This window comes from Megalops cyprinoides, chromosome 8 (genome assembly GCF_013368585.1).
Source record: "Megalops cyprinoides isolate fMegCyp1 chromosome 8, fMegCyp1.pri, whole genome shotgun sequence".
NCBI lineage: Eukaryota > Metazoa > Chordata > Actinopteri > Elopiformes > Megalopidae > Megalops > Megalops cyprinoides.
Window position 1 is genome coordinate 26,383,776 of NC_050590.1, and position 13,783 is coordinate 26,397,558.

At 41.9% G+C, this 13,783-nt stretch overlaps 1 protein-coding gene across 5 annotated transcripts in view; it reads right to left on the bottom strand.

The window, feature by feature from the left end:
• Window positions 1–13,783, bottom strand: part of LOC118782129 (neuron navigator 2-like) — a 116,575-nt gene that overhangs the window by 84,532 nt on the left and 18,260 nt on the right. For 4 of the 5 annotated variants that reach the window (XM_036535393.1, XM_036535392.1, XM_036535391.1 and 1 more), the window contains exons 1-3: window positions 9,960–10,032; window positions 9,746–9,863; window positions 4,922–4,974 (exon numbers count right to left, since the gene is read on the bottom strand). In XM_036535393.1, the coding sequence (XP_036391286.1) occupies window positions 4,922–4,974; window positions 9,746–9,863; window positions 9,960–10,004 (216 nt within the window). In that variant the 5' untranslated portion in view covers window positions 10,005–10,032. Of the gene's footprint in view, window positions 1–4,921; window positions 4,975–9,745; window positions 9,864–9,959; window positions 10,033–13,783 lie in introns of those variants that run through there. The other variant, XM_036535394.1, reaches the window with a different exon arrangement.

The window sequence follows — 13,783 nt, forward strand, 5'->3', positions numbered from 1 at the left end:
CACTGGTATGAATTTGCCCTACGGTATGGATTTTAACTATATCGTGCTGACTGGTAGAGCCCTCTCAGATCTAGATGTAACTTCATTGAAACAACACAATACTAAGCTTTATCTACATGCACAAATCTTTGCTGACCTGACAGTGATTAATCTTTTCTGAAGCATTAAAATATTCTTGTCTGGAACACCGAGAGCACCCATTCTCTCTCACTCACACACACAAAGCAGTAGCCTAACCTCACAAAATGTAGCCTACACACAACGACGTGACAAAATCCAGCTACAATATATGGACAAAGGTATTTAGCCACACCTGTTTTTCAGGGTTTGGCCTAGGCCCCTTATCGCCAGTGAAGGGCAACCTTAATGCTTCAGCATACCAAGACATTTTGGACAATGCTATGCTTCCAACTTTTTGGCAAAACAGTTTGGGGAAGAGCCTTTTCTATTCCAACATGACTGTGCCCCAGTGCACAAAGCAAGGACTATAAAGACATGGTTTGATGAGTTCGGTGTGGAAGAACTTGACTGGCCCGCACAGAGACATGACCATGATCCACCATAATGGATCGTATCGGATCCAATCAATATCCGATCCAGTGATTTTGGCCAGTACTGGACTGATACCGATACTGAGTATCGGATCGGGGCATCCCAATTACAGACACAAACAATCAAAGGAAAAAGTACAACAAATCCAACAAACAAATCTTCCACTACTGGTATCAACATTCTGGAAGAAAGAGAAAGTAAACTAGTATAAAGACAGGCTTGGTGTGGCAGACAGTGTTCTACCCAATAGAGCAACAAGAGAGGTCATCACAGAATTCCTAATGCTCTCAATCGGGCATCTCAACAAAGGATGGGGTGCTCTATTCTGCAAAACAATTTGACTAAAGAAAGCTGTGCCCATGGTTTTACATTGGAATTAAAGGCTTTGGCTGGGTCATCGTGAGTGTGCATCTCATTACTCTGGTCTAAACTGCAAACTGTGGACTATACAGTTCAGTTGATGGTACATAAACAAACAAACCTGCTTACCTAGACCTGACTGCAAGACATTGCAGTCCTATACAAATAAACCTAACAATAAATGGGAGCTTTTGGAGGAACAACAGGCTTCTCACAGATCTACCTTCAGCAGTGCAAATCAACCACTATTTAAAGCAGGGAACTTCCTGTATTTTTGGTGATCCTGTGTCAATGTCCCCTTGGTTTAAACACGTAAATGAAATAGGCTTGTTTCATTTTATTTCTTGGGTGGATGTCACTGGAGTAGGGAGGGGTGTTAAAACAAGATCAGACAGTAAACAGTTGTAAAAACAGCTCTTAATGTGTTAGCCTACAGTTCTGTTGAAACAAAAGAAGCTACTTCTGCAAGGATGCTCCTGTGTGTCTATGTGTGTAAACTCATGATAAAGAGCAAACAAGAGTGAGTGGGTGTGTTCTGTCTATGTGTGTGGGGGGATTTGAGAATACTTGTTACGATTCGATATCGATCTGTAAAATTTATGGATCGATCTTTTAGGCTAATATGCTATTTTTCCGGTTTTCTAGGTTCATTTCCGAAATGGGTAAACATAGCCAAAGAATTAAATAGACGGGCTCTGACACAGCCTAACTGCCATATTAAAGGCAATTACTAGTCCCGCCCACTCCTCCCCTCCCCCCAATTAGATGTCGCTCTCTCGTTTAACTTTTAACTTTTAACGAGCTGCGAACGCATAGAGGAAAACCTGTTGCGTCAACTTTTTTTTACTATGATACGACCTCTCAGTGTTCACCATGGCTAACCTTACACACGGACGACACAGAAGAGGGACAAAGCGAACGGCTGCCTTTCATTTGAGAGTTGGCGATTTACAGGTTTACAGCAACAAGAGACAAGTGGCCGTTGCAAAGCCAACTAGGTGGGGCTAAAATAGACTAGACTCGAGATCTGGTTTCTGCAAATACTGAGCAATGCCACACGGCGAAGGCAGCGTGACACACGTTGCTGAAACAAATGATCCAACATTTTTGGTTCCAGTCAAACATGGAGGAGAAGCTTATCGTGGCAGTGTTGGGTTTCCCCATACTCGTACAGTTTGATTCTTGATACGTACAGAGATATAAATAAAAAGATGCATGGAGAAGGGTGTCCGAAATCACGGAGATCCCTGTTATACATATTCATATACATGTGCACTGCAGTCACAGCTTTTTAGCTTTAACTTTAATACAGTGCCCAACCACTACTTAGCTACCTAACTAGCTAGCTAGCGAAACTGAACCACAACACTTCCTCACGAATACAATGTAATTTAGCGCAATTCAAGAGAAACGTAGTTGTTCATGTTCATTAGCTAGGTAGCTAGCTAGCTAGTTGTTCATATTAGGCTAGCAAGAAAAAGTTCACAATTGCAAAGTTGCTATACTGGCAGTCAGCTATGTTTTGTCAGTCATTGTAGCTACCTTACAAACCAGCTTTCCCTGAGCTAAATGATGCAAACACATTGCTGCTTCATGTCATTAATAAGTAGGCAATGATACGGGTTGGTTTTGTTTTTAAGGAACTATACCCATATGTTCCTCAAAAGATTTTGGTATACAGCCATGCGTCGCTTAACGTCAACGAAACGTTCTGTGAAATAGGACGTTATGTGATTTGGACGTTGTGCCAACACCATGACATATACTTAGCAAACCTATATGGAATAGGCACGAGATTGGATGCTGCTGCTTATGAGTCGAAGCATACAATTAAAAAGTTTGCCGTATAAGTGTAAGTATGTAATTCACATTAAAACAACGATAGAAAGTACAGTACAGTTCATAGGCTACATAAGACATTCGCATAGGCGTTTATTATGACTATCAAAACATATGTATTATACGGTACACTATGTACTGGACCATACTCCTGGCAGCGCAATCACTTTCAATTTCCAAGACGCATGAGATAGACGTGTTGCGTGCGGGAAGCGTTGCCTTCACTACGTCCGGTTATGTCCGCTACATCCCGTTCTGCGATCGGGATTTTTAAGCTTTATTATAACCTTATGGGACTACGGACGTATATACGAACGGTTGTCCGAATGGACATTAAGCGGCGCATGACTGTACAAGCCCTTTGGCCTTTTCTTTAGTGATTTTCACAATTTCCAATGACTCTGCATTTGTAAATTTGTGTTCCCTTTAGAGCTTTTTAAACATCTCCCCAAATATGGAAAGCTGCTATATAGTATTTCATATCTCATTCTTATCAAATCGGAAGCGAATCGAATCGGATTGAATTGAATCGTTAGCTTGTGAATCCGAATCGAATCGGGGCATCTGTGCCAATACCCAGCCCTACTTGTTACAGTGAGTCAACACAAGAATGGGAACATTCTGAATAAAATTTCTGCCAGGCTAACTGAGTTACTACTCATTGAGGTTTGCTTTCACACATCTACTTTCCAAAGTTGGCTCTCTTAAGACGCTGTTGTAGCATCCCTCTCCTGGTGCTCCTAAAGCAGCCTAGGAAGTTATCCCAACAGCTGATCATATACAACTCCCAACTACTGCTGCTTTATTGAACGCATCTGTCCATTTACCTTTCTAGAAATATATTTATGCATACCTTTTATTAACAACCAATCAATTTGTTTGTTTGTTTAGTTGTGTATTTATTTATTTAAATAAGCAGGTTAGGTGCTATGTGCTAATTCATAGTGTGACTGCCTTTCCAGGGTGAGAGGGGGGCACGTGCACAGCAGTCAAAGCGAGCTCAGTAATTGAGCTCTCCATCGGTCCCTGGCAATCTTTCTGCCTGATTTCTGCTGCCTAAAAGGACACAAATGTATTCAGGGAAAAAATGCACCACATTTGCATAATGGCTGCACTAGCACCTGCCTCAGTGGCAGCTCTGTGCACTCTAGCTCCACTGAATCTAAAAGCAAAAACAAAGCAGCCCATCGCCATGGCGAAACGTGCATTCGATTCGAGCTGTTCCTCAAACTGAAGCACGCGGCGGGCTAAGGGCCTCTCGCTGAAAGCAGCGCTTTGTTTTCATCAACAGAATCATAGGAGATAATCACAGACAAAGAGGAAATCAAGAGCCAACAGACAGAATGTCCGAGGCCTCTCAACTGCAGAGAACTGGAGGCGTAATTTGCTGGTAATGGGCCCTAGCTAATTGATGTGGAGGACATAGAGTGGTCCGGCACTTGAGAGGGGTGGCTGAGTGATTCTTAAATTTTGGGTGCAGGTTTCCCGCCAGTGCTTGTAAGCGCTTGAGCACCTTGGCTCAGTACTGTATTTAACTCCAAGCCCACCATTAGCCCAATTCACTACACCCTGCACTGGAAATCAGATACCTGTCTGAGAACAATGGCGTCCATCACAGCCAAGCCACAATGAGGTACTTGTGTTCACATCTCAGCGCCGTTTCTGTGTGGAGGAAGGTGCTGTCTATTTCTCCACCAGAGCTTCCCACAAAGTCTTATGTTGTCAAGACAAATCATTTTCCCAGGGAGACAAAGCCTTTACAGTACCTCTTAGTAATGTAATTGATTTACAGTATTTTTACAGCACTTAAACCTCTGGGGAATGTACAGTCATTCTTGACTCCTGGGTTGAATTTTGTATATAAGCCATTGAGCTGCAGGGACTATTTTTTTATCCAGACTCTAGCACTCAAGTGTTACAACTCACACTAATTGACATCTAATTTGGCATCACTGAATTTTCCACATGTCACATGGAGCAGAGTAAAAATATCCTCATCTACTGAAGAGTGTCGAGTCTTTGAGGACAATGTAAGCCACTTTATCAGCTAAGGGCCCACACACATTTCACAAGCAGGCTGTCTACCAACTTGTTACTTCACACACACTAAGTTTACAAAGGCAATAAATGAGAGGAATATGGACAGTGAAGTAAAAGCAGGAGCACTCACCATCTGAGACCGACTCTTAGGGCATCCATTGATATCTTCAATCTTCTCATTGGCTGGATGAAAGAGAGGGAGAGAAACAGAGAAGAGTCCCTTTTAGTAATATCTGCTGTTATTGCAATGGCGTCTTCTTTCAGGCCGTCACAGCAGACTGTAACATACCACTTGAATGCGGAGGAAGGCACTACCCTGGAGTGCCGAAACCCAATCTTATCAAAGCAAATGTGGAGGGCCGGCTGGGCCTTGAGTGGTCCTTGGCTGGGGGTATTCTCATGGGGTCCCCAAGGCCCAGCCCACAGCAGCTGAAACAAGGCCATCCTCTCCGACCAACAACTGTGCTGACAGCTTCTCCTGATGAGCCCACCACTGCAGCTCCATAGTGGGGCCCTGCCACCAATGCTGCGGGAAAGAGCTGCAGTCCACATGAGGGCTTTACCTGCACTGCGTGAACATACACTAGACACTACGGTGTATCCTCTCTTACATGTCTTATACACCAAATGAGTAGTAAAAGAAACACAAAATGGAATATTCCTTTAACAGTATCCAATTCTTTTACACATCATCAGGTTACTAAGAGTCCAGTCATTTTCAGACAAGGCTAAAAGACAAGATCTTCACCCACTTCTGCAAAACGTTTAGCAGAGCACCTAGCACAGCACTGGAATGTAACTTACTCAGTATAAGAGACAGTGTGGCTGGACTACTAGCTATAGACCACCCAGAGAGGGAGACAAACACTAAGCTTTGTATCTGTACGTCAAATCCTGTAAGATCAAACCCTAAAACCAAAGGTCATTAGAGTTAACTGAGAATGACAGCCTATATAAGGCCTTAAACACCTCTCAAAATGTTCATACATTACACAAAAAAGATTGGTATGGCTTTAATCTCTAATCCTTTCAGCCAGTAACATCCTAAAATATTGCCATACAGAAAACCCAGATTCAAAGCTGTGTTTTTGGTACACTACCAAAAAACACAGCTTTGAAACGGATCTACTATTGCAGCTGAATTATCCTCAGCTATGCCATAACCACAATGCTGTACTTTCTCAACTCTGAGGCTCTTCCAATTACAATTCAACCATGACAGGACACAACAGCATACCTAATATAAATCCTTGTAACACCACAGTGGGGGAACACCTTTTTAGCCTTCCCCAACTTCCCTCCATCCATTCATTACAGTCTAATACAAAGCTATTGGAGATAATTACAACCTCTCTTCCACCCAAAGCACTAGGAGTACAGTTAAGTTTGCATGACCTGACATGCTTAAAGCATAGTAAAAAATGATTTACCTACTAATTTAAACCAGGTCTTTCTCTTCTGATCACTGCCCACCAGCCTCAAATGCAATGAGATGGGATGAAAGGGTGAAATTGGCAAGTGTGATGTTTCATGACATTTTCAGACAAAAAGAAAGGATGGGGTGGGAGGGAGGTTGGAGGGCACAGGCGGGGGCCACAGGAGTGCTTAGCCAGCCTGTGCAGTCTGTCAGTCAGTGGGTTGGTCAGCTGCTCCAAGTTCTGACACCCATGCCACCACACACCTACTTCTGTTCACTGTTGATGCTTGGGGGCAGTACCCACCACAGCAGGGACAGGCAGGGGCTACAGAGGAGGTGAGAAGGCTGATTGAGGAATTAAGCCAGCACTAAAAATCTCCCAGCAACATGACTACAGGCTGGGGGTTTTATGTTTTTTTTAAATATACATTATTTAAAGTTATTTAGTTATCTACATTACAATTTGGCTCAGACATCAGACAATCAAGAAACCTGTGCGCATATTGATAAGCTTATTTATAGTCAAATGACGTTGGGAAAGCACTGCAAATGTAAAAAATGTGAAAGAGTTCTGCAACTCCACAAGTGATCTTTGAACCCCTGGTCTCACTGCACAACTAAACTCTAGCCACCAACGTTGTTACAAGTTGAGCTAATTGCAGTTTGGCCTTAACTCCATAGGCAGTGATGCTAAGTCTGAATTCAACACTGAAAGCACTCTGCTACCTGCTACCCTCCCGGCTTTATGCTCAAGATGTTAAGCTCTGCTGCACACATTATCTTTTTTTGTTATGTGCTCTTCCACATGTGAAGGCTAATAGGTAAGGCAGAGGCTAAATACACAGCATCCCTGTGGTAATATTACAGGCAATTGCCACCTTGTGATCTTTATTTGTATTGCAAAGAAGAGATCTGTTCTTCAAAGACACATGTACAAATCTCTAATTTCCTTTCCCAGAGAATCTTGAGATAATTGAAAATTAATATTTTATAACTTCCAAACTGTGCCAAAAGTGAGTAACTAAAAATTCAGTTGCACTTACATTGCAATAAAAATAAAAATTACAGCATGACCATCTAGCTGAAACCAATTCAGGTAGGAACGGTCAGCATTTTACCACTGCCAAGGTTTGGGGGGGGTCAAAATACATAAAACATGGCAATCATATTTTCCTTCCAGGCAACCAAAACTGATGACTGATGGCCAGTGTAGCAACCACATTTCAAAGTATGTGTTGAGCCCTTTGTATGTCTGTCACTTCAAAAATAGCACATCGCATTAAGACTTTCAGTTATTATACAGAAGAACACAAATAAATAGGTTATTACAAATACTGCATACCTCTTAATTGTTAAAGGACAGAATGCAGTCATTGTCTTTCTCAAGTGGATCTTTGAAACAGACACACTTAGACACAAAGATTATCTATTCTGTTGCCGCTACATTGACAACACAAACATTCTTTAGTGAATGTTGTGAGATGAGGAAAAGTCCAAAACACAGACACTGGTCCTCTGGTATCCATCTGTAGCGCACTGACTGCTATGCTCTCTCACTGGCACCCAGGGATTCCCTTTATGTGTGTGGAGTCAAAACAAAAGGGTAACCCTTGACTTCGCTGAAAAGCTCTCATAGTTCTAATGAAGTAGGCATTAAGTTGTTTACATCTTTGTCGCAGCTGTTGTGAAACACATCAGAGTTTCTTTATCATCATGTCAACAATCATGGCATTTTTCATTTGGATCATTTCTGGAGGCAATTCCACATTCACATGTCATAGAACTGAATTAATACAATAAAAGGTAACGTGGTAGTACTACTGGCAGAGGTAAGCCTGTTTAAGGTACTGACAAAGAAGGAAGAAGCCTGGCAGAATGGAAAGTAAAGAGTGTGATCACCTGCAGACAGAAATTGTGTAAAATCACCTAACTTGTCCTGCCAGAAAAAGTCATCATTCCCTACTGCTAGGGGGAAAGGGAGAACTTTTGTTTGTTTTTGTGTTTATTCTCGCCATTTTCTTTTCTGCATGTTTATCAGCTAAATTAATGAAAATGGCAAAATGCAGGCAGCACAGACTAGATTACATATTATCTAATGTTACAAACCAAACTATCCAAGAGGAAATTAAAATCTGATTAGTAGGACTGCTTTTCCACCTTGCTAGCTAAGTTTCTGCTAGTCAGTGACCAGGTGCTAATTTTATGTGGTTGGCAAGCTAGCAGTTGCAATGGTTGGAATGTTTACCAGAACAGGAAAGAAGGATTGAGACAGGGCTTCACACATCACTCAGTTTTCACTGGAGCTGTGAAGCTGTAGTTAATAACAGCAGTTGGAACAAGACGAGTCAATCTGACATGAAAAGTGATGATATATCTGTATCCAACTGGGTGAGAAGTTAAAAAAGTAAAAGAATTCTCTGCAAATAACAGCTGCAGCTACAGCTCTCTGATCACCTTTACTGATCTCTACAGAAAGAAGCTCTAAATGCATGATCAGTATATTACATTACAAAAATGCAAGGTCCATCAAAATCTCTAACTGACTGTAGCTGACCTTCACTTAAAAATAACATGGCTTCCAGATTTTACTGAAATAACCAACAGAATCTCCTTTAAAAAGAGGCTTCCACACTTGCCCTACCTACTTTGATCTTTGAAACATTTCTTGTCCACTGCAGGAAGAGGATGCAGGGCTCAGTTCCGGAAGAGTGGATGAGTCCCGCAAGGAGCCCCTTTGTCATGTTAGTGAGAGGAAGGCGCTGCGGTGTCACTGCTGTGCTGACGCGATGCTGGGCACTCAAGGAGGCCCCAGGGCATACTGCACCCCTCCGTAAAATACAGGGCAGCTTTTGAACCAAGAATGTGACAGGATTCACTAAACCAGAGGACAATGCCACCCGATGTGTAGGAACAACGACTTCCTTTCCATCATTGTAAAAGATGTTATGAGGTGCTTTCCCATATCCTACACAAACACTTCCCCTTTTTAAAATACTGACATTAACAGACTGTTATAAAGTATTAGCATCAGAATAAACAGTTTAACTTTGTTTTCATCAAAGTATACATCAAAGCACAATAATTTAAATATCTGTATACCTGCACACTTTCAAAATATTCCCCTTACATTTTCAGAAATGACCACAACTACAAGTGATGTTAAATCTACCATGTTTCAACAAAAGTCCGTTATTGTGAACATTTAGTACTTATAGTACTTACACAATAAAAAAAATAATAAAATCTGGTTTCACAAAAAGACAAACATGAAAAATACAGTGTGCAATCAGTTTCCACAACTGCATTTATTATTTAAGTATTATATTGATACATTAATTAAAAAAAAAAAAAATCATAATGCATCGAATCCAACCTGAAGAAATACAAAAAATATCCGGAAAAAAGGAACACTAATACTACAAAAAATATATAATTTGATAATTGATATGTTTATCTATGATCCTTAAAGTCTTTTATCAATTAGTTCATACATAACGTTAAGAAAATAACGAAACGAATATAACGTTAAGTCCTTACCTACAACCTGTATGATCTCGGCCAACAGGACCCCGTCAGTGACGTCCTGCTGCAGGTCCTTGATCAAGCGTTTGTGGCCTGACTTCGCCAAATAATGGTTGGCCCAGTCCGTGTAAATCTGTACAACACAAGAGGAATATATTTACTAATTCGGTTGTAGAAAGAAAGAAAAAAGTAGACGTCATGAACCCGAACGGAAAAATACCTTAATTACCTTAAACGAAAAAAAAATGTTGCAATAAATCAAACGTCTGCACATGAAAAACACTCCTTTTATGCAGTGGTGTAAAAACTTACGAACACATACTGCTTTCCCTTGGCGCGGGCTAGGGTATTCGCGTGGTATTCAAATGCAGGGCATTGTGCACAATTCAAGTACCGTATTCAAGCTGTGTGAGCGCTTTTTTTTCTTCTCAAACGAGGAGTCTGACATCACGGCTTAAGACAGACACGGCCTTCACTGGCCAAGAGCACTTGAATGTACTAGCGTCTGAATAATTTGAATAGCTTTGTTGATAATTGGGCGTTTAGAACGGCTTCTCCTTCATTTTGGCATCTCATTACTCTGAAAACTGTCTGCAAACACTGAACTATCCAGGGCCAAAGAATTTATGAGATTATACAAGTAAATAATACAGGCCACTGCTTCTATAGAATATCTTTAATACTAGAGGAGCTCCTTTACAAAACCATGTCACCAAGGGGGGTAAGGTGGATTGACAAGTGAGTAATTCTGAACACATGGGGAAAGAAATTAAGCAACCCATAGAGCTTGACGGTCAATCTGCTTTGCCGTTATATCTAATGAGAGGTTAAGAATATGGAGACAAGTTTACTGTACAGAAAATGTTTTTTTTAACTGTCACAGAAGAAATCTCAGATTTTCTCCACATTTCTGTCTGTCTGTATAATTTGAAAGTGACTGAGCCCTTACAATGTCATACATCTCAGTAGTCTGCATTGTATTTCCTTCAGTTCATATAGACATAAACCACCAAATTGAACATAAGGCCTGTGTGCTCAATGAAGATTCCATTCAAAGAAGAGACATGCTGACCTGGGTGCAGGAAGGAAATCTCACAGAGGAATCTGAGAAATATTTGGCCCCTGTAAGTAGGTGCTTTCCTCAAGCCGATGTCACTACTGCACTTCACTAGAGTAAAATGTACATCGAAGGAGTTCAGCACCCCGGTAAACAACATACACGTGACTGTACACACACACACACACAAACAAACAAACACAGTACGCACAAAAAAGCCACTAAAGGCCTTGCACGATTCACTACTCCACAACGCCTCGCTGCCGTACAGGATGCTATTTGACAGACTGACCTTGTGTGGTTTCATGTTCAAAAAACCCCAGACAACTCTCAGTGCTACTCACTGCATGATTCATGGCTATCTAATGACTGGAAGCAACAGGTGCATGCCTTTTCACATCAAACACTGCACTGCAAGGCTTTCAAGCTGCACTCATCGAGTCCTAAAACAAAGATTACCCCACTAAACAAGACTCCTTTGAAGTCAAACATGCAGGTTGGAATAAGTTTTGCGTGATTACAAAGCAAAAGAAATAAATATGTATCAGTCATTATGGAAGTGCACAAAACTATAATGCTGACTGAGGATAGCCAAAATCTTCTTTTAGAGGTAATTCAGTTGGTCATTGCTCAGACAAAACTGCTCAGACCCAAGATCATGTAAACTATGCAGATGGTTGTTTTTGTAACTCACTACCTCATTCACATTAAGTTAAGCAGATGATCATGGGGTCACAAAATCACCATCTTAGCTAAACTATGTACTCAGAGGGTCCAAGATTCATTGCAACTTAAAATATAATGGTAAAGCACACTACATACAGTGTTGTAAAACATACCCTGGGGGGTATAAATGTATCATACTGAGAATGTAGTGCAGTATTAAAATTTGTCAAAATTTATAAAAATGGATAGGAAAGATGTTAAATCTGTGAATGGCCTATATCTTGAAAGTCTGAGGCAATGAAACAAACTACAGTTTTTGACATTTATAGCATTTATATTGACATTCAAACCAAACAGTCTTAAAAAACACCTTTCATAACCACTTCATTTTAACATGTTTTGATGTTCAGCATTTTAAGATTCGCTTGTAAAGGGGGAATGCCATGTGACAGTTAAGCTGTCATTGCTTGACTCTTTCTCCAGGCCACGCTCTGCCCCCTTGCTCTCTGTACACAGTGTGAATCAGTAACACATGATGTTCCATTGACATAGATCAGCACCACCATAAGCCCAGCATGTCCACCCCCATCGCATGCAGCTGGTCCGCCTCGGAATGCCCCACTACAGAAGACTACAAAGCCTGTGAATCACTGACCCTGCGTGCCAGAACCGCGAGAAGGGCGGTCCAGCCAGTAACAGATACAGCTTTTGTAGCCAGAACACCCCAGGCCATTCAACAGAATATTTACCACAACATACATGTACTGTGCTGCTATTTGTTGGTTTGGTTTATTTGCCATCACTCACATGCCATTTGATGTCAGCACCTGCTTTGTGGATGTAATGACGACCCTGACTGAGGCTAATCCCTTTGTGAACAGGTTGAAACCCCTCTCAGAGAATGACAGAGCTGCAGTTTTCATCAAAACTGACCAATCTGCCAACTTCAGTTCTGTGGTAGGTCTTCCATTTTTAGGACTGTCAATTGATATCTTACTATCAAAGCACTGAAAGAATTGCTTAACGACTGTTGGTTATTCATAGACATTAAGGACAACAAACACAGTGAGAGCAGCAAGAAAGTTTTGCACCTGGCTCTTTTTCAGCAGGTTGACACTTTAATGACTTAGACATTAACCTCTACTGGGGCCTTTTCTGACAAAGATAAATTCAGAGACACAAGCCTAGGTTTTCTACTCATTCACTGCAACTGGCACATCACATTTGTCTCTAAATAAGAGAAGCGAAATGAGCAAGACCATTACAGTCAGATTTGCTGGGGTTCAGATGAACCGACAAAGCAAGTTCCAACTGCAGGAGAACTTGCAAAAGAATATTTAAGTCTCTAAAGTTACAGTTCAGCATTTCACTTTTTCCCGCCAGCTTCTACCCTTTGATTGAATGCATCTCATCTGATGGCACATTACCTGCCCCCAAGTGAGTTAAAAATACTTGGCCTTCCTGACACCTTACAGCAGGTGTCTGGCAAAACTCCTTTGTATCTATTTTAGTAGACTGCCATTTCTCTCCATCCTACAATGTGTGAGAAAAGATGGGCTTACCGTTTTGTAGTGCTCACAGGAGAGCCGACTAGGGCCTCTTGCTGGAGCCCCGAGGGCCACACTGCCTGCCATCCTGGGCCTGTGCAGGGATATTGGGCTGCGGTGTGGGGCCTCAGCCCTACTGCCGCGTCCCCAGGCTTTGAAATGAGTGTCAGCACGTGGAAGCAAGAGTGGGGGTAAAATTAGCCATGCTGCCTCTCCCTCCCTTCCTACAGCTTTCCCAGCTACAGTAGCATGTCCCTCTTTCTGGCAGGGTCTCACTCTGACTCACCCCCCTTGCCCCTGAAACCCCCCATCCTGCTCTAACTCCTCCTCCCCTTCTCAAGATACAGCAAAGTTCAGGCCCAGACAATGTAAACAGCATTAATGTGTTCTCAGGGCTACAGACAAATACGAAAACAGGGCCCCAGTGGGCTTACCCCAGATAGGGGTTTACTGCCTTGTTAAACTCAACACCTGGTACTGTAAATAAAGCAGGGCCAGGGCCTGTCTGTCCAGGGGGAGGTCTGGCAAGCACTTGAAACCCAGAGACAGCAACATAATAGAAAAGCCCCTCTGTTTTCTCCCTGTCCTGCAAACTGTCCTCTGTCATTGATGTTTCTGTGGCCATCACAGGGTGTCGCTCAATTTGAGGATGCACTCAAACAAACAGCTGCACCACATCCTCTAATCTCTCAGTTACAATCAATCCCCTGGCAGTCAACAAACAGTATACTGTGAGTGTCCAGGTTATCTGGAGGATGAGAGAAACAGAGAGGAGAAACAAGA